The sequence below is a fragment of the Castor canadensis genome, chromosome 9, assembly GCF_047511655.1.
Source record: "Castor canadensis chromosome 9, mCasCan1.hap1v2, whole genome shotgun sequence".
Lineage (NCBI taxonomy): Eukaryota > Metazoa > Chordata > Mammalia > Rodentia > Castoridae > Castor > Castor canadensis.
Window position 1 is genome coordinate 134,753,222 of NC_133394.1, and position 21,893 is coordinate 134,775,114.

The 21,893-nt window shown below is 42.1% G+C and overlaps 1 protein-coding gene across 7 annotated transcripts in view; it reads right to left on the minus strand.

The window, feature by feature from the left end:
* Positions 1-16,500: 16,500 nt before the first annotated feature.
* Rbpj (recombination signal binding protein for immunoglobulin kappa J region) overlaps positions 16,501-21,893 on the minus strand; it is an 87,534-nt gene continuing 82,141 nt past the window's right edge. For all 7 annotated transcript variants that reach the window (XM_074042507.1, XM_074042509.1, XM_020151158.2 and 4 more), the window contains 3 exons: positions 21,414-21,569; positions 20,929-21,032; positions 16,501-20,766 (listed from right to left, as the gene is read on the minus strand). In XM_074042507.1, the coding sequence (XP_073898608.1) occupies positions 20,451-20,766; positions 20,929-21,032; positions 21,414-21,569 (576 nt within the window). In that variant the 3' untranslated portion in view covers positions 16,501-20,450. The remainder of the gene's footprint in view (positions 20,767-20,928; positions 21,033-21,413; positions 21,570-21,893) is intronic.

The window sequence follows — 21,893 nt, forward strand, 5'->3', positions numbered from 1 at the left end:
TGAGGCACAACTAGGCTGAGACCCTGGTACCAGGAAAGGTTCTAAACAGCAGGTGCCATGGATAAGCACAGGGAGCCCTGGTGACAGGCTGGCTTCCCCCCAGCCCTGCAGTGGGATGAATCCTTTGTGGAGCTGAGCCCACAAAGTATCAGTTACTTTCCAGGGCCACAGCCCCAATGCCAGCTCCACCATCCAGGACTTGAGATCCTGTCCATCATTGCTTCACATTAAGGGATGGATTCAGGGCAAAGAGGGATGGCAATGGGTGCCCAACCATGGTCAGGATCCATCAGTCCTACCATCACCCTGTGTGACTTGGAAGCAGTCTGGTAGAACGACGGGGTGGGACATTAGTGTGGTTCAGCGGTGGTGGCAGCAGAAGAATCACCTCGCAGTCTGGGCACTGTCCCTCAGCCTGTGGCGTGTGCACTGGATGGAGAGACACAATAGGGCTCTATATTCCCAAGAGCTGCAGTACTCATCCTAGGAACCAAAGGATGGAAGTAGGGCTCTCCCCTCTCCTGTCACTCCCCAGGACCAAGTTTCTGAACTTCAGTTCCCATTCCTCAATCTAAAGCTTCATTCCAATGCCTGAGAGGCTCAGTGAGCCAAGAGAACAAGAAAGCCCATCAGGTTATCTTTCGGGAAAGACGGGGGATCTAGGACCAGGGGAGAAAGAAAGGGGAAGGAGACTGAGCTTCTGGAGGCATCTGTGAAAGTCATGGGCACCAGCAACAGTGGGAGTTTACCATGAGATTCCCAGAAGGAGAAGTGGACAAAGGTAAATGTAAAGGCCGTGCACACTAACCAAGGGCAGAGTCAAGGGCAAAACCAGGAAACAAGGGAACCTCTTGAGTAGAGACTCTGACCATGCTGGTCTAAGACAGAGCAGTAGGAATCCACAGAACCAGGAGGGGAAGAATAACCAAGTCAAAGTCCTTCTGCCTCCCACCCTAACTTTGATGTAGTTTTCTACGTGCAGGTATTAGGGTTGGTCTTAAAGCAGGCATCTCCAAGGAAGCAAACCTCCAACAAATGTCCATGGCCCTGACTGTCAGCCAGGGCCTGTGACAGGGCAGGGTTGACAAGGACTGGTCACTTGGCCTGACCTTCACACATGGCCACAATTTAAATCTTTGACATTATCTCCAAATAAAGTTATACGCTTCTATTCTGAATGTTACAGATGTTGCCTTGTTAAATACCAGCATTTAAAATACACTACAGTTTTGAAAACTTTATTTTGGCATTCCTTCACTTTAAAAAATCAGGCTTATTGGATGTACCATTTGCAACCAATAAAATGAAATCCTTGTAGGTGCAGAATTTGATGTGTAACTATGATTCCATCAAATTATAGAATATTTTCCTCTCCCCTAAAAGTTCCCTGGAGCCCCTTTGTTCTCCATCTTCTCCCTTCCCCCGTCCCTGGCAACTACGGCTCTAAACCATGGAGTCCTGAAGTTTTCTTTGTCTAAGTTACATGATAGGCTCGCAAGCCTGCAGTCTTGTGTGTGGTTTCTGTCACTTAGAATTGCGTGTCTGAGGTCAATCAATTGTGCACGTTTTAGTAGCTTGTTCCTTTATTACTTAGGATTACATGGTATGATATATTACCATAGATTTGTTGGCTTCAAACAAGGGAAATTAATTCCTTCAGTGTGGAGGCCATAATTCAAAACCAAAGTCTCATGGTGCCATGCCGTGCTCCATCTGAGGCTGGCCTTCCTCTTCCAGCTCCAGGATCGAATGCTTTGCTACCTCACTGCAAACCTGCTTCCATCTTCACATGGCCTTTTTCCTCTTCTTCCTCTGTGTCTCTCAAGGACATTTGCCATTGTATTTAAGATTTGCCCAGATAATCGAGGATGATGTCATCTCAAGAGCCTTAATTCCATCTGAAAACACCCTTTTGCCACAAAAGGTCACATTCACAGGATCCACAGATTAGCACCGGGATATAACTTTTGGGGAGGGGTCCCATTCAGCCCACCACACATGAATAGACCACAGTTTGTTTATTCTTTTATCATTCCATAGCTATATGGCTTGTTTCCATTTGGGACATTATAAATACTGTTATGAATAACCACCAGCCCTTGCAAGGGCCTATGTTTTCATTTCTCTTGGGAGTGGGATTAGGATGTCACTTTTCACATATAAGAGAGACACTTCACAAAACAGAGTGGCCCTGCCCTGGGACCTCTGACCCCTGGTCCTCCCATGCCTCTCCTCTGCCCTGGCTTCAGGCAAGTTCAAGTCCAGTCATCCTGCACCACTGACCTTGCTCCTCACTCTGGGTCCCTGAGTTGAGCATGTTTAAATAAATGGGCTTCCAGAAGGAAGGGCCTGGGCAGGAAGGGACAGCATCTGGTTCTTGGGGCCTGCTTTCTTGAGTGCCAGACTCCGTCTACAGATGTGGTAGTCTCTTTCTGTCACAGGCCCTGACTTGTGAGTCCTCAGTGGCCGTAGAAAGCACAGACAGATGGATGTCATGGACCATGCCTGCCTCTGAAAGCCCACACTGTGACCACTGCCAGGCTGGCCCAGACAGACTATAGATAAATAATAAATAAAATAAAATAAAATGCCTACTTGCTGAGATGCAATTTATTTTTGATTATCTAAAAATAAATGAACAATCAATACTGCCAATCTCTGTGATCTCCCCTGCTGAAACAAGGAACTTGAGCTGAGCCTGACTTGTATTTGGCCATACACAGCTTCCTGTGGGTTCAAAGGAATCTTCTGGCTAACGTCAACATTTGCTTTTGAACCTTTCTAAAATTTATTTATTTTTTTTCATTGTTTGCTTCTGCTTGTCCTTGCCCTGTGTGAGAACAGCCGGATGCAGGAGTTCTTATACTCTAATCTGTTCTGCATTGGTGAGATCTTGCACACCTGTGTGACCCTCAAGTGCTGCTTATCTTATGCTGACTGGGACACCTTGTAAACTCCAGGAGATGAAGGAGCCAATGATATTGTGCAGAAAAATGGCTTCTGATGACTTCATCTGTTTCCCAGGCAAATTGGCCTCTACTCCTGCAGGTGAGAAGGCTCCCGCTGGGGGCTGTGAGGCTGATACCTCCATTTCTTGCTTCTTGTTATTTACATTCTACGCCCTTGACCTTCTGGCTATACACCTGCAGGAACTCAGCCTGTCATTGTGCTGTGTGTGGTTGGAAGTTTCACTGCACATCATTTCCCTCTTCAGGATTCAATCCCTGCTCTGAAGATCCCCTGCTTCTAGCCATCTGCGGGTAATATGCCTGGTTGTTTTGCACAACTTCCCCAGAGAAGAATATTTTTCTATGGCACAGGTGGAGTTATCTGCCCTGACTTCCTCTGAGCATATCTTTTATTCTCTTTGCTACCCATGGGGTCCCTTGAATTCTGGGCAGCTTAATTCAAGGTGACAAGCTTTGGTTTTAGGCGACTAAGAGTGGGGCCGGGGGCATTTCTTTGCCCTTCTTAGTAGAGAATTTGGCTGGTTGTTGAGATGAAGATGGATCCCTTGTCCCCTCCCCGAAGCCTTAGTGGGTGAAAGTTCAGTTCCAAGCATAGCGTTGGGCTTCTTTTCCCCCAAAGGCAGAGCTGAGATCCCCCTGGCCAGATGAACCTGGCAGAGTGCTGGCAGTAGGTGACGAATTTTGCACATTCCATTTCATTTTATCAACTGAGGGAAGTATCACTGCCCTCACTTTACCAGTTGAGAGAGGTTTAGAGAAACCAAAAGAGGGTGCAAGACCCAGAGCTAGTGGCTGAGGACGAACCCTGAATTTGAGCCCATGCTTTTGTGCTCTGAAGGTTCATAGTCTTTTCCTGACCCACACTCCAGCTGTTCCTGCAGCTCCCCACTCTGACATAGTTTACACCGTGCCCTTAGACAAGTCGTTGAGCCTCCTTTCCTCATTTACGAAATGGGAGTAAGTCCTGTTCCTCAGAGTTTCTGAGTTTTAACGTGAGATCAGGCAGGGAAAGCACGTAACAGAGAAGTATTCAGCAAATGGTACCAACTGTTATTTTCTAGTCGAGCATTAAGATTTGATGGCAGTCATAGATCCTACACTCTTCCAGCTAGAATTTACCTTTGAGAATAACACAATCTACCATTTTACAGACAAGGAGACAGAGGCTGAAATGCAGCCTGTTCATGCTTGTTCAACTACAGATTCAAGGTCCTTGATTTTGGAACAAAGGATTGTATGATTTGCCCTCTGAGCTTCCTAGATGTAGTCTAGGTAGCTTTGTCTTTTTCTTGGAGGGAAAGGGGATACATGAAGATGTACCAAATCACGATGGAGGAAAAGTTCAGAAGGGAAGGTAGATATGGACAATACCTGGTGACCTATGGTCCTTGAAGTGGGGTCCTTGGATTAGCATTGGTATCACCTGAAAACTTCTCAAAAATACAATTTCTTGGGCTCCAGCTCAGACCTCCTGAATCAAAAACTCTGGGTCTATTCAGGGAACCTGTTTCCTGTCCTTTGGTGCCAAGAGTCCTTTCCTAACTCTGAGCAAAACTACAACATGAAACAATCCCAGCAGAGCTGGGTTAGATCAGCAACAAGACTGAGAACCACTTAGAGGCCTTTGGCGATCTTCTGACCTCATCAGGCTGTAACTGCCTTCACGAAAAGCGAAAAGCTAGTAGGTATAAGGAAATCTCACAAATGTAGGTTTACATCCCAATCCTCCTGCTTCTGAGCTGTGAGTTACTTTGGGCATTGTGTTCTCATGCACAAAATGGAAAAGAGAGCCCCTCCTCACAGGGCTCTGCTCAGGACACGGGTGACATATTATCACTCCAGGAGGCACCCTGTGCTTTTTGTCACCTAAAACTCAATCAGCATCTAAGCTCAGTGAATGAAAAAAATAATAATTCAGTTAAATTGGAGTCATCACAAAAATGGGACAGATTAAAGGTTTGACTTTAACTTAAACATACACATTACGTTAATTGTTTGGTCTTTTGATATAGGGCCAAAGCCTTTTCTTTGAAACTGTGTCTACTAATTAAAGTTCTTCATCACCTTCTGAGTTTTGCTCTTGTTGGCAGTACTGGAGTACAAAGCCAGGACCTTGTGCTTGCTAAGCAGGTGCTCTGCCACTTGAGCCCCAGCCCCAGCCCTTTTTTGCCTAGTTGTTTTTTGGATAGAGTCTTACGCATTTTGCCCAAGTTGGCCTCAAACCACGATCCTCCTCCCACAGAGCTGGGATCACAGGTTTGAACTACTACTCTTAGCTTGTTTGTTGAAATGGGGCCTTGAACCATTGTCCTAATCTCCACCATCCAAGTGGCTGGGATTACAGACATGTAACATCATGCCCAGGTACTCTATCACTTTCCTTGCAGAATTGTCACCCCAAATCTGACTTCTGGTTTGGTTTTATTTAAAATAGACTTCCTCAGTCATTTGTGATGTCAAGAAGTTCAGAGAAGGGTGGGGAAAAGAGGGCATGAGGCACAGACTGCCAACAAGGATTAGGTGAGGGCGACAAAGCTAACCAAACTCCTGTGAGCTCTCTTGTCCACTGTGCCTCACCTTTGGCCTACACAGAGCTGAACAAACACTAACACAGTTTCTTAACTGTTCAAGCTAGGATGAGCTAGTCTCCCTTAAAGCACCTGCCTGAGAAAACTCAGAGCTGCCAAAAGAATTTACTCTGGCCCAGCTGACACCTAAAAATTGGGCCCCTGTCTTCCAGCCATGGTTGGGTACTAGTTAGCAAACCCAGGTGGGTTTCACATGGAGAAACTCTCCTTCAACTCCTCCATAGTTTTGAAGCAAATAGGAGAGCCAACATGAAAAGTGGGGGGGCACTGAAAAAAGAAAAACTCTTGAACATAGAATGAAAAGACAAAGGGATGGAAAACAGACAATTAAATATAAAAAAATTAAAGAATTAATTCAGGGTGGTAGGAGTAAGATGGTCATCTGAGTGGCAGGGATTCCAGAAAGACAGAGACAATGAGGGGAAGAAGCTTTCAAAGAAATAATACAAGGAGTACCACTAAAATTCCCAAGTATCTTTGAAAAATCTCAGTGAGTATCCAACACTCACTGAAAAAAAAAAAAAACCAAAAAAAGTGCACAGAAACACGTCTATATTAGCATGAAATTTTAGAAATGAGATATTTTTTTAAAAATCCTAAAATCTCCCAAAGAAAAATACAAATACAACCAAACAAGTAAACTGTGAGAGAACACATACAACAAACAAACAGCAGTAAAACAGAGATTTCTGCAAGGAAGATAATTTTAAGGGTTAAAAACAAAGGATGTGATGATTATCTGTCATATGTCTGTTTTGGGTATCTAGCCAAATATAAGCTCTGCAAGGGTAGGGGTTTTGTATAATTTCTTCACTGCTGATCTCCAGTGCCAAAAATAATAGCAGGCACATGGTAGAAACTTAGAATTAATGGGGCTGGTGGTATGGTTCAAGTGGTAGAGCACCTACCTATCAAGCCCAAGGCCCTGAGTTCAAACTCCAGTACTGCCTCTGCCCCAAGAAACTTAGAATTAATGAATCTGATGGACCATTTGGAAATAAAGGATGCAATACATAGAAAACTAAGTAGGGGGAAATGATGTTCTTATTAACTCTAGAGATAACAAAACATTGAAAACGATAGGAAACTAATTACAGCATACCATACATGTTATTCTATACTCTCCACAGTGAACAATAAAACAGTCAAATTAATGTAGGCACTGATCAGTAATTGAAATGAAATTACCTTATAACCATATTTGGGGTAAAGAAAGAAAAAGGAACGGGAACAAAGTCATAGGTGAGTAAAATACTCATCTATAGTAGTAAGGTGACAGATAAAAAGTAGTATTATGCATATTGTCTAGAGATATCTTGGTAAATGCCAAAAGAGATAACTGAGTTGAAATTGTTAGAACTGGAGAAGAAGGAAAGCCTATGGCTTCCCAGTAACACTTGAATTTGACTGTATGGTTGCATTAAAAGAATATTTTTTTAAAGTGGAGAAGGACCTTGATTTAATTGAGTGAGAAATACTGAATTAAACCAAAGGAAAAGTTCTTAACCGCATGCAATAGTATGTAAGAGGCTAGTGTAGACGTCTCACACTTCCTTGATACACTGCCTCTTTGGTGTCTTCTTGGCAATTTTTCATAACCTTGTTAGGCCAAAGACATTACCCAGTGGTTCCAGAGATAGGACACAGCAGGTGCAGGAGCTCTGAGCTCACATTGTTCAGTGAGTTCCAGAGAGGACAAAGGAATCAGTGCATCTGGGGCCCAGTAAACCTGGGGGACAGGGTGGGAAGGGAAAACTGAGAAGTTAAGACAGAGGGTAAGGGGCCTGTGGAGGAACTTGGTGAACAAGTTGGAGAGTAAGTGGAGGGCGTCAAGCAGCAGCAGGACACATTTTCAAAGATCTGTTGGCTGCTGTGGACAAGAGGCTCCAGTCTCATTTCTCTGCTTCCCTGCTGTCATGTGGCAGGCAGCCTTGCTCCATTATGCCGTCCCACCACGATGTGCTGCCTTACCACAGGCCCAAAGCAATGAGCCTATTGATCAAGGACTGGAACCGCCACAACTGTGAGCAAAAATAAACCTTTTCTAAGTTTTCTCAGGTAGTTTTTTATAGAAAACAAATCCAAGGGCATCTCCCTGACCCTGAAAAACAGGAAAAATGGAGGTACCATTTCCCCAGTTGGCTGAGTAGGTTGGAGAGAGAGGAAGGGAATTGGGCATTAGCAGAAGTAAAGCTTGGGGTGCCTGTTACCCTTGAGGTATTGGGTCAGCAGTTACAAATCTGAAGTTTGGACCAGAAGTCTGGGCAGGACATGTGAATTTGGGAGTCACCCCCATATATCTGGTGTTGCAATAGGAGACAGGTAGAGACCATCATAGTTGGAGAGGAGGAGGTGATGAGCCTTTTTGGGACTGCCCAAGTTGAAAGGTTGGGGAAGTGAGAAGGAACCAGCAAACCACACTGAGAAAGAGCAGTCATCAAGCATGGTGTCCCAGAAGTCAAGGGAAAAGTGTCCCCAAGGGAGTAGTTTGTTGTGTTGGGGGAGGGAGTGAGAGCACCAGGCCACACTATGATAAGCTGCTCTGCACTGAGCTAACAAAACATGGGTTAGCAAATTTCTAGCCACTTCTAAAACAAAGTACTTCATACGTCTTAACATGCTTTTTTTTTTTTTTTTTTTTTTGGCAGTAACTCAGGGCCTTGCACTTGCTAGGTAGGCGCTCTACCACTTGACATACTGCTTTCAGTCTTTTAAAATAATCTTTATTGCAAACATTAAAAAGAAAAAAAATACAAAAGCAAAGTTTCAGGTTGCCCTGGACTCCAGCCCCTACTGAGTCAAGACTTTCTCTGTTGTCCACAGTGTGAATCAAATGTGCCCAAAGCTTTGTTCTTGGCACTCTTGTAGCCACTGTTAAAATCATGTGACAGACCATGTCAAGCGTAACACTGCAAGAGAGACTTGTTGGTTCTGTTGAAATACTTACACAGCAGGTTTCCGACACATGGCAGTGGTATTACGAGTGCATGTGCCCATGGTTCTCCAGCTCTCGTTAGTGAAAGGGGATCATCTCAGTTGTCCGTCAGTACCTCTTTGGGCCTTATCATTTCTGGAGTTTTGCTTCTGTCCATTCACCTGGGACCTACAGCCCTACTCTGCAGATGACAAGTCTGCCTTTGAGATCTCAGCACAGACTCCACCCAGATTTTTCTCGTAAGTTACTTTATGAATTTGCAGAATTGCTCTTTGAGTAAGGAAACTCAATTAAAACTGAGTGGTCCTCCTGATAAAATGACAAGAGCAAAAAATTATGGTTAGTATGTATGCATGGGGGTAAATTGTAACATTTTCTGTTTTTATCTTCAGTAGGATTAAACATTATAATTTCTTAAAAAAAAAAAAAACAACAAAAAACTTGAGTGGTGTCTGGGAGAGGTGGCTTACGTCTGTAATCCTGGCTACTCAGGAGGTGGCGTTCTGGAGGATTAAGGTTCAAGGCTAGCCTGGGCAAACTCAAGAGTAAATCTCAAGACTGAGCTTGGCAGTCAGCACATGCCTGTCATCCCAGCTAGCTGCAAAGCATAAATAGGATCAAAGTCCAGGCTGCCTGGGGCATAAATGAGACCCTGTTTAGAAAATAAGTAAAGCAGAAAGGGGTGAAAGTGTGGCTCAAGCCATAGAGCATCTGCCTAGCAAGCACAAGGTCCTGAGTTCGAACCCCAGATCTGCCAAAAAAAAAGAAAAAAAAAACCAAACCAAAACAAACACCAACCCAACTAACTTTTGGGGGTGTGAGGAACCTGCTAGAAAATGCAGTCACAAGCAGCCTGCTCAGACTGCAGAGACTGAACTCCCTGGGGGTTCCTCCACAGCAGTTTGAGAACTGCTGCTCTTAACAGCTACTGCAGGGCTCCCCACTCCTCGCTGCATCTCACAAGGATTACAGTGATAGACCCTCAAGAGTCTTTGCGCAGCTCTGGGTCTGGGGCTCAGAGTGAACTCCAACTGCTTGTTTTATCTTGCAGTCTAAGGGTCCCCTCAACATTAACACACCTAGAACAAACTTTTGGATTCCTGCCCAAGCCCCAGACTTCTTTCTTCAGTGCTCCCCATCTCATTCTTCTCAGGCAGAAATGACTCCTGAACCAAACCCACAGGTGACAGTGAAACCGCTGTCCAGTTTCCACAGCCCTTCAGAGAGCTCTATTCCCGTCAGCTTGTCTCTTGAGGAGGACTTCTCCGTCAGGAGGGCACAAGAACCATTTTTGGTAGGCTTTCCCTGACAGGACCCATCTCTCTCTCCATCCCGTGTAGTTAACAGAGCTCACTCTGTCCTGGAAGAAGGTACTAGTTTCCTCAAGGTGGCTGAAGCAGATCCCAAGACAACTGGGAGGAGTATTAACTACTCCACCAGCTTCAGCTCACTGTGATGTGTGTGCAGCACAACCCATTGCAACAGACAGAAGTGTGCTCATCCATCACAGCATGTTTTTACAAACTTTATATCCTCAGCACTGCTAGGGCACAGAAACTCTCAACCACACAGCTACCAGCCAGGAGGTGTCTGATAGTTGGACCTCAGCTCTGAGCCTTGAGAGTGACTGTGCTTAAGTCTTTGGCTGTCTTGCTCCACGAGGACAGCTCCCTGTAAGCGGGGGTTTGCTGGGTTGATGCTGTACCCACAGTGCCTGGCTGAGATGGCAATAAATGAACAAATTCAGCCAATAGTTATTAACACTGTGTAGAAGGCAGAGGTCAGGAATCTGAGTGAATACTAGCAGCAGGACGGCAGATGACAGCTGAGCCCTGGAAAGGGTTGCCAACGGGATGTTCCCAGTTCTGTTAGCTTCATGTTTCTTCATGCAAGCAAGTTGTCATCTTTGGTTCACATATCAAAAGCAAGTCAATTAGATTTTCCAGGCTTGTTCCCTGCCCAGTCACCAGCAGGGCCTGACTGGAGGTCACTCGGTGATCAGTAACAGTGGGGGGAATATGCAGGCTGGAGCTCCCACCCTGGGAAAGGCTGACGGCTGGAAGGGAGGGGCAGGGTTTCAAGCAGGTGCCTCAGCACCAAGTGCCTCCTTTCCCCAACGTGCCCAGTATTTTGGCTCATGGGAACTTGACTAAAGATAGTTCATGTGGAGCCTTTAGCACAGAGAAGATATGATTTATTATAGGCTCTGCTGCTCATGGCTGTCACATGGGCTGCCTGACATCTGTCTTCCGCAATGCCCCGCAACTTCAGCCTCCTTTTTGAGTAATTATCTCTTCCATCGATTGAACGTCCAAGCCTCTGAACACAGAGCCCCTGGAGGTTTCTTTTAACTTATCTAAATGTCCAACAGGGGCGGGCAGGTGACCTCCACACGACCAGTTGCTCTCATTGCAATACTGAATCTTGAGAGGACAGAACAGAAGCAATGTCTCCTGGCTCCAGGAATAGGCCACTCCCCAAATACACTATTCCTGACCCTCAGAAGGACTTAAAACTACTCACTGCTCCAGTAATGACCACATCGACGACGTGTATCTTTAAATCTTTGGAGTATTATGTGCAAAACCCTATCAGGTTTCTTGAAAACACAAGCAAAAATTCAGGCCTAAGACCTAGACTGATGCTGACCCAGAACCCAAGGACAGTCAGAATGGCTAAGCTACAATGGAGGGGCAGGCCAGGAACACAGCTGAGGGCTTTCTGTTTGCATCACTCCCACTTACCAGAGACAAACTGGTGGAGAACTTACGTGATAAATCAATGGCAGAAAAATAGCTTACATTTATTTTAGTGTGCAAAGCTCCTGAGCTCTGGTCTTCCTAAAGCACCATGAGTCCAGAATTCTGAGAGGCCTAACTTGGAGTGGAGCTGCGCTGTGTGTTCTTACTGATGAGGACAGGGATGTGTCTATTATCATCGTCCTTAGTGTGCATGGGGCAGCACACATTTGTGTGTAAAGCTTGACTGGGAACTAAGAACACTAGCAGAGGTCAGGACATTAAAATACACAGTGACAGGACAGAACTTTCCAGTTGACAGTTTTCAATCCATAACCACAGTGGGGTCAATCGGTGTCCCTAGGCCCATTTTACTCAATCTGTGAAGCACAAAGGCTGAAGCAGAATAGCTGGTCTCTAGACTTTCCTAGCTCTTTTGACAGCTGTGACAGGAGAAATCTGGTGTGTCACTTAGGAGGGTGACTCTGGACCATCTGGATACAAATCTGAAATCACAGCTCTAAATTTAGTGTGACTGAGCCAGTCCCCTAAATGTCCTCAGCCTAAATAAGTCTAAGTTTGGCATATTCACACATAGGGTTGTAATGGCCATGAAACAGGTCATCAATGTGACCTCTTATTCAATTTTTTTCTTTTTTGCCATGTTGGGATTGAACCTAGAGCACTGAGCATGCCAGCCAAGAGCTCGGCCACTGAGCTGCATCCCCAGCCTTTCTCCTTCATCTCTTAGTCAAAGTTCACGTTCTGTTTGTACCCTTCCTACTGAGAAACCCCAACAAGGATTTAAAACACAGGAAACCAAACACCATCAAACAGGTTTCTAAGTCATCAGAGTGTATTCAGAAGATTTTCAGTAACAGCTCAGTGTATATGCAGAAAGGGTCTCTAGGAAGTAAATACGGTTAAATGAAGTCTTATGGGTGAGTCCTAAGATTATGGCCTTATAAAAAAACCGTATGCTCTGGTACTGGCATAAAAACAGATATGAAGACCAGTGGAACAGAATGGAGGACCTGGATATGAATCCACACAGCTATGCCCACTTAATTTTTGACAAAGTTGCAAAAAAACATGGAGAAAAGACAGCCTCTTCAAATGTTGCTAAGAAAACTGGGTATCTGCCTGCAGAAAACGGAAACTAGATCCATGTTTGTCACCCTGTACAAGTATCAACTCAAAGTGGATTAAGGACCTTAATATCAGACCTGAAACCTTGAAGCTAGTACAGGAAAAAGCAGGGAATACACTGGAAGCAATAGGCACCGGCAAGGACTTCCTCAGAACAACACAAGCAGCTCAGCAAGTAGGAGAAAGGATTGACAAATGGGACTACATGAAATTAAAAAGCGTCTGCACAACAAAAGAAATGGTTTCTAAACTGAAGAGACCACCCACTATATATTAGCTATACACCCAGCTATACATCAGACAAAGGACTGATAACCAGAGTACACAGAGAGCTCAAAAAATTAAACTCCCCCAAAGGCAATGACCCAATAAAGAAATGGGCAACTGAACTTTTCAAAAGAAATCCAAATGGCTAAAAAACACATGAAAAAATGCTCACCATCCCTCCCCATAAAGGAAATGCAAATCAAAACCACACTAAGGTTCCACCTTAGTTAGAATAGCAAGACCACCACCACCACCAAATGTTGGTGAGGATGCACGGAAAAAGGAACTCACACACTGCTGGTGGGAATGTGAGCTAGTACAACCACTCTAGAAAGCAGTATGGAGGCTTCTTATAAAACTAGAAATAGATTTGCCATATGATCCAGCAATCCCACTCCTTGGGAGATACCCGAAGGAATGCGAGTCAGGTTACAACAAAGGCACCTGCAAGCCTATGTTCATTGCAGCACTATTCACAATAGCTAAGATATGGAAACAGCCAAGATGCCCCACTACTGAGGAATGGATTAAGAAAATGTGTTTATACACAATGGAATTTTATTCAGCCACAAAGAATGAAATTTTGTCACTCGCAGGTAAATGGACGGAACTGGAGAACATCATCTAAGTGAAGTTAGCCAGGTTCAGAAGGCCAAAAGCCACATGTTCTCTCATATGTGGATTATAGACCTAAAACAAATGCAATGATATTATGGAACACGGGTCATACTAAGAGGAGGCTGTGCAAGGGAGGGATAGGGCAAGAGAAGGAAACCAAAAAACTTGAATGAGGTTGATGTGCTCACTGTACAGGAATGAATATAGAAATTTTAAACTGGCTGGGGCCACCATGGGAAGCAGACTAGGGAGGAGCAAAGAGGATGGAAGAGGCAATCAACTGGAGCTGTACTACACATATGCATGGTGACAAGGTAAGGACATTCCCTGTGCAGCTGTCTTTATCTCAAAGTAGCAAAACGCCATGTTTCTCATTTTATCTTCTATGTTTTTTCTTCTACAAAATTGTAGAACAGGAGGGTGGAACAGGTGTTTTCCTTCTGGGGGGGGGGTGTTGGCACCATTGGTGGGGGAGGTGGCAGGGAAAGGAGTAGGAAGGTGAATATGGTGCAAATGATGTATACACATGTATGTAAATGCACAAATGATACCTGTTGAATGAGTCCTGTTCCAGGAATCAGGGTGGTGGTGGGGGGGGGGGATTTAAGTATGATATAGTTGATACATTGTAAGAACCCCTGTAAATGTTACAATGTACCCACACCCAGCACAATAATAAAAAAAATTCTATGTTCTTTCTGGCATGTGAAGGCACAGTGAGAAGGCCGCTATCTATAATCCAGGAAGAGCCCTCACCAGAACTCAACTGTGCTGACATCCAGAACTTGGATTTCAACTTCCAAAACTGAGAAATACATTTTCTGTGGTTTTTGCTACTCAGACTATGGCATTTTGTTATCGCAACCAAACTAAGATAACCCTTAACAGAAATTTTCAGGAAATAGCTATGCCCTAATTGAGTTCAGATCCTGGAATGTAATTGAGCATTTAAAAATTCCTAGTTGTAGGCCAATTGTGGTAGGGCATGCTGTAATCCCAGGTGACTCAAGAGGTGGCAACAGGATTGCAGTTGCCAGCTCAGGCAAAAGATGGTGCGACCCTATCTCAAAAACAAGCCGGGTGTAGTGGTGCATGCCTGACATCGCCAGTTCCATAATCCTAAGTACTCAAGAGATGGAGGTGGGAGGATTTGAGGCTAGCCCAGGCAAAAGCTCAAGACCTTATCTGAAAAATAAACTTAAAAGCAAAAAGACTGAGGGAGTGGCTCAAGTGGTGTAGCACCTGCTTAGCAAGAGTGATGCCAAGTTCAAACCCCAGTACCAGAAAAATGAAACAAAATTCCTATTTGTGTCATAAGCAACTCTAACCTCCAGCACCAGAGGATTAATGTCAGGAATGGCTGTTCTTTTTGTGTGTATACATATATAGTACTGGGGCTTGAACTCAAGGCCTTCACCTTGAGCCACCCCACCAGCCCTTTTTTGTAATGGCTTTTTCGGGATAGGGTCTCATGAACTATTTCCCCAGGCTGACTTTGAACTGCAATCCTCCTGATCTCTGCCTCCTGAGTAGCTAGGATTACAGGCTTGGAGCCACCGGTGCCTGGCAGGAATGGCTAATTCTTGCTTCCAGGCTGATAGGTGTACATTCCGCTACCTATTAGCTGAAGGTTTTCTGAAAGACAAGACTGTACCATTCACACCTCTGGAATCTTATGAGCCTAGAGCACATTCCCAGCTTGTGAGCCAGCACTGTTCTTTTATGAAATGCCAGGAGTTGAATGTCAGTGATTATATTGATTACTCGACTGTCTTCAAGGTCACAATCATTTTTTTCTCCAAAGCTTTTCATTGTGTCATCTAAATAACAAACACCACATTAAGAACTTAGTTGTAACAGTTTGAGTAGAAGACAACCAGAATCATGGACTTTGAATTACACTTTCAGGAGTAACACGACAGCAGCTTTGCAGAGAGAAGTTCTAGGAAAAAAAGAAAAGCTGTCAAAGTTGAGGTGACTGTTGGAACAACCTAGCCACATCCTTACTCTTTCATCTCATGAAAGTGGGGTGTTTCTGAACTGACAACTTGGGAACTTACGGTAAACAATGACCAACCAGCTTGCTCTTCTGTGCTGATTAGCAGGGCAGTAAAGGAGGTGGGAAGCAGGCACCACACTCGTTATGAAGAACAAATAGATGCTATACCCACACCTCCTCTGCACCTTCACAACAATGCTCACAGAGCAGCACTCTTTAAGTGTCCCCTCCCCAAAGCAAAAGACTGCAAATTTCGACAATATTTTTCTGTATCATAGAATATTTACCCACATTTTCTATAAATCAAGATTAGTCATGATTGTTACACATGTGAACACAGCAGTTTCAAACTCTTGACTATCTATGCACAGTCACACAGTCTTCCCCTTAACCCACTGTCTACAGTTCTACAGAAGCTGACAGGGCCTATGTCTCACTGCTCTTTTAGCCTCATGCTTTAGGTTCTAACCCTAGGTCAAGGCGAGTCAGAATCACCTCACTTGTACTGCATATACACAAAAGCTTCATCTGTCTCCCTCAGCTGCTTTCTACTACTAAACTTTTTGGCTTTTGTAGATTATTTTTGAGGGAGATGTCTTCCTTCTCTTATCATGCACTTTAGTAGTTTTGGAAACTAATCGAGCTTGCTTTCTGTGCTGCTGTAATCAGTGACCATTTAGGGATCAGTAACAACAAAAGAAGGTAACACATTTGATGTATTTTTGGTAAGACTGTTTAGAAAGAGATCACATATCATTTTATAGCAAGGAGAAAACCTTATTATTCTAAGAAATCAAATGAACCACTGTCAATCTTAACCTTTAGAGGCCTCACCATTCAGTTATTTCTTACTTTATTTAACAATGAATACTTTTTATAGCAAGATGCTTTCTCATAACTTTAGATTCTTTCTTTGCAAGGGCAGGTAAGAACTAAAACTTGCACAGCTTTTTCCTTTAAATTTCTGTCTCAATACCACATAAAGTGTATTCTGTCCCTGCTTCTGGGGATCCCTCCCCACAAAGGCATAAGCCATCATGTGTTCCTTGATAAACCAGACCAATTGACCACCTTGTACTGGAAAAGAAAGTGTGCTGAACAGCATGCTCCAATTTTGTTGAGATCAGTTTTAAACGGTCCTGGATTGGGAGATACGCCCTTGGAGTAACAAAGCCCAATTCTCTGTCAATATTGGGGGGGGGGGGGAGGACATTAAAAACATCAAAACAGAAATTAATTTAGCACAATTATCACTCTGATGTGATGCAGAAGATTGTAAATACACAGAATGAAATACAGGATTTAATTTTGTCTTTATGAAGTATTATGAAATCAGACGATATACATGCATCAGGCACATCCAACAGAAGACTTTACAATGGTTTACATTTCCTTTTTTATTTATTCCTTGAAACTGCCCATATTGCAGGTTTTCATGGATGAAATATGGAACTGAGCAGATTCTTTTTTTCTACAAAATTATGATATAAACTTGCTCAATTTTCTATTTTATTGCTAATAAACCTTACAGGCGCACAGTTGGTAAAATAAACCCCTTAAGGACTGAATGTGTATTGCATGCTGCAGGGTACGAGAAACAAGCTAAAAATGAGCATATAAACCTACCTCTCAATCAACACAGTACTGAATGCTGGCAAACATTTATCACGACACAGGGGAAAATTAATCAAAGGAGATACAGTTCAGTCCTGAAAGGGTTAAATGGAAACCCTAATATATTATTGTTTCTAACCATCCATACCAAATTACAGTGCTTGAAAACAAAGCCAAAAGTCTGGCACAGAAAATTACACACATTTGTTCAGTACTCATAGAAACACAGCTGCTTTTGAAAATAAGGTAAGTTAACTTGGTTAATAACTGAATAGCATTTGTTTTAAAAAGAAACCCCCACCCACACGGTTTTTCTGATTAACATGACTAGTAAAGGTTAGTTCTTAAAAATGACTTTGGAAATTCTCTGCAAGTGCACAGATGTTACTAATTTCATTAAAAACCAAAGCTGTGCTGGGAATGGTGGCACAGGCCTGTAACACCAGCACTTGGGAGGCTGAGGCAGGAAGATTTTGAGTTGAAGGCCAGCCTGGGCTGCATAGGAAGACCCTATCTCAAAAAAATAAGTGACAAATATTTCACTAATTATTTCTATATGAGGATGCCTTTCATTGCCACAGTAAAAGTTAAATATTACATAGTGTTCAACTCTGAAATCAATCAAATATAAAGGCATTCATGTTTGAAGTCTTAGCTTCTAATCTCTGTGACAAATTCAATGAAATTAATAAAAAGCATGGGGCATAGGCTCAGTACCTGCAGCTATTTTGAGAAACTGCATAGAATGACAACACCAGAAATTTAAAAAATCAAACATACTATATTTTAACTGAAAAGCTCATCATTCTCAGAGCATTTATAAGGGTATTGATCAGCACCTCCAATGCCACCACTGGGAGAGACGTATCTTCTACTATGACGAGGTCAAGGCGCCCATCAATCAGACACTGAAAATGATTCAGAAATCCACAAAAAAAGACTTTTTAAAAGCAGGTGACAAAAAAAAACCCCTATGATTAACAATAAGCTAGAACAGATATATCATTTTACTCTTTTAGTCTGCAGTATGAGAATAGCATAAAACAGGTGGGAAAATGCCTATGTGGCTTACATTCTTAGACTTGGAAAAAAAAAACAAACCACAGGAAACTGTCTTATTAAAAGAAACAAAAGAACAGAGATAAGATATAAACATTACAAAAAAGAAGAAGTTCATTTTAATAAACCCATGAAACTGAAAAATTATTTACCTGGGTAAGGAATAGTTTGTTCTTCAAAAGCATTTCATTTGTTACTGGTTAATTTCATAGATTTCTTAACTAAATTCCAAATCTTGGAAGTGGAGGAAACTTGTGGCCCACTAAAATTAAAGCAGCACTGGAACCATTTTCACTCTCTGAACAAAAAGTACTGTGTAATGACTACTTCCATGACTCAAGAGAGAGAATACATGCTACTGAGAAACAGGCAAGTCTGCGAGTCAAAGCCAGTGAACAGTTAACGAAGGAAGATAAGGCCACAACGAGTTCTGCCTTTGATCACTGAATCAGACTTAAGGGATGAGGCAGATTTGCTTATAGGAAAGAAGGGAGTGACTATAGATCTGAAGAGAAAAGAAAAGGCTACATCTCATATAATGTGCCTGGGAGGTGATTAAAAATAGGCTTGCAGTGAGAGAAAACCACAGTAACTTTGATTTACCACCTCACGTGTTTTACAAATGAATTTCCCCTTGAAAACTGGGGAAAAGGCAATTTAAAGATATGAGAATTTACAGTGGCACAGTCTACGTAGACGAATGAATGATGAACACAGCAAAACTGGAAAAAATTCTCTAACAGGTGATTTTTGAGAAGTCTATTAATGGAAACAGTCTTAGACACCAGAAAGATACTGGAAACACTGCAAGAAGTTACAGTTTTGCATTCATAAGGTACTTGTGGTTCTTGTTTTATGGGACAGTAAAAGCTTACCACAACCTAGAGGTAGTTTTTACTCTAAGGATGATTGTTACTAGACAGTATCCTATAACACTACATATGTGATTCCTGTACTAAATGTAGCCTAATGACTTTGCTGCATTTCTTAAGAAACTGAACAAAGGCATAACCAAAGTGCAGGAATGGAAGCAATATGAAATTGGTGAGATTAGCATGCAAGGCTGACACACAACCCTGAATGTATCCAGATCGTCAGTGAAAGGAAAAGAAATAAGACGTTTGTGGAGACCCTCAGTACTGAGAAAGAGAAAAATTTAAAAGGCAGAGAAAACAATGGAAACATAAGTTACATTTGCATTTTTAAAAACTTACAACTACCTGTTTCTAATGTACTGTCTTCCAGCTATTTTAGTTGATCATCTAATAAAAGCTTATGTTTTAAGATTACAATGCTGTTCTGGCCTAGGCTATTAAAAAAAATACAATAATAAAACATATTTTGCTGAGATTTTCCTCATTCCAACATAAGGGCATCATCTACCACTTGGTAGCAAATACTTTTCATGATATTTTTTGTCATTTGCCAACAAGGCAGAAAACACCTGCTGAATGAAATCACTGGGAACATTCCAAGTTCAAAATAAAATGTTTAACTTACACATAATACAAGTTATGTACAAGATTGGGGAGGGGGGACCTGAACAAACCCTGGAACACACTGATGTACTAATGCACAGAAAAAGAAAGAACACTTCAAATACTAACATGTTCCATGCCATTAACTCATTAATGACTAAACGGCCACACTGAATTTCATGTAAATGTTAGAACTTCTCTGATTACCACTATAAATACATTTCTTTTTTAAAAAAGGAAAACACAGAAATAGCTACCAACAGTGTCTGAGAAGAGACTAAGTTAACATTGCATGTATTGCAGGCAAGGCAGAGGCATTTTCTTTAAAGCTTTTGCACAGACTTCATATAATCTTAAAAAAAATATGGAGGCCTTTACAAGGTTTGACTTGCTGAAATAAAAATATTTCAACTCATGGAAAAGTCATAAGACTTCAGCTTAAAAAAAAAAAAAAAAAAGTTCCAGCCTTAGACCAAAAGAACCTGGAAGTGTATGGTAATTAGATTACACAAGCATGGCCAGGCTTGGAACCTGAATGTACTTTAGAGCAAAAGCTCAAAGGCGTGGGGAGAACAACCTATTTGGTAACAAGGTGTACTAGATACCGTGATATAAAAAAAAGGTATGGTGAAAATGTACCTTTTACTAAAGCTTATACAAGTTCCTTGGTCCATAAAAACTATGTTAGATTTGTATTTTCTAGTTTGCTTAACTTTTATTCCAGCCACATATTTATTTCTTGCCTAAACAAAAGCAAACAAAAACCAACCAAACAACATGGAAAAAAAAAAAAAAGTTGAAAAACTTGATTTCCAATAGTTGTACATTTTGATGTTTTTTTGTTTGTTTGTTTTACTGTGGCTTCTGCATTTCAAATCAGCACTTGCAGGCAAACAGGGTTTTTGAATAACATCACCTTGTATGAAAAGTTTTCCCAAGAAACCACAAAAGATTGTTCATTTTTTTTCTTCCTTTTTGTTTTTTGTCAATTTTCTGCCACACTCAAGTCAGTTTAAGTCCCAACAGAAGACGGTAGTTAGGACACCACTGTTGCTGTAGATGTTGTGACACTGGTTGAATTTGTGCTGGCATTTGTGTAACTTCCCTCGCTGTTTGTGTTTGACTCATTAGGGGGCACTTGGCTTGAGTTGGCTCGAAGGATTGCCCCTGCTGCACTGCAGTGTGGCCGTGGACCTGGTTCTGGTGTGTAGGTAAAGGTAAGGCTGGTGGAATAAATGATTCCGTCATTTCGGACCAAAGTTACTGGAACCTGGACTGGCTGCCGGACCCATCTCCAACCTTCTCGGAATGCAGAAATGTCTGGGACAACACAGAGCATACTCTCTCCACATCTGAGGAAGAAAAATAAATCACTTAAACATACTTTATAAAGGAAAACACATTTCTGAATTGAGACTTAAAACACAGTTGTTTAACACATCACAGTGGATATCAGGAAACAATCTTGTGTCCCCACAAACCCCAGATGATGAAAAAGGTTTTACCCCCAGTACCTGTACATGGTTTCAGCTTCCACATCCCCAAACCACACTCGTAAATTTGGAGTGAAATTCTGTCCTGTAAGTTCAAGCATTGCTACATCCCCGCCGCCATTCAACTGCAATTCAAAGAAAATCACAATATTAAAACATCCTTTTTCATTAAAGTATACAAATTAGATTCTCATTCAACTTTCATTTATGAAAGTCTATAAAAGTTTAGATTTGTAAAATGTTTCTTCTAAATGGCATGACCACAGATTTAGATAAAAACATTTCAAGGTAACATACCAGTTGATTTAGATATAAATTTAAAATTTCTTCCACATAAGTATGTTGCTCCTATTTTCATTTTTTAATTAAAAAAAATAATGTGATAAAAATCCCCAGGTCACATGATTTGAAGAAAAATCCAAATTACTGTGAAACAGATCTGTGGCAGTCAAAGCTAAGAGGAGCTGTAAAAAGCTAAAAGCCCTCTTGTGAGTAAGCAGTCTCACCTGCAGACTTTCTACAACAGGCACAGGGGTGACTGGGGCAAGGACCGGGCCCATCCCCTCGTAAAACGTGTACTCTGCCTTATCCGTGCTAATGATTGTCCAGGAGGCTCCATCATTTATCATCTCCTTATTTGGTTCTTTTGGACATGGAGTGGCCTGATGAAGTTCAGAAACTGAGGTTTAGACACATTGCAATATAGAGAATTTACCAAATAACGTTCAGACTCGCATTAACAAGAATTTAGTAAAAAAACAAAACCTATAAGCTTCCTAAAGCATGCTGCTTTGCCAATCTCTAAAGAAACATAAACAGAATATTAATAAAGCAGTTGACAGACACTATAAGTTTTTGTGACAATACACTGTTTCAGGGCTATGTTAAATAATTAGTAATACCCTTCAGAATGATAATTAACCATGCCTATCTTTAACAGAAGATGAGTACCTGTGATGTAAACACATGAGGCCCCCTAAGAAAGA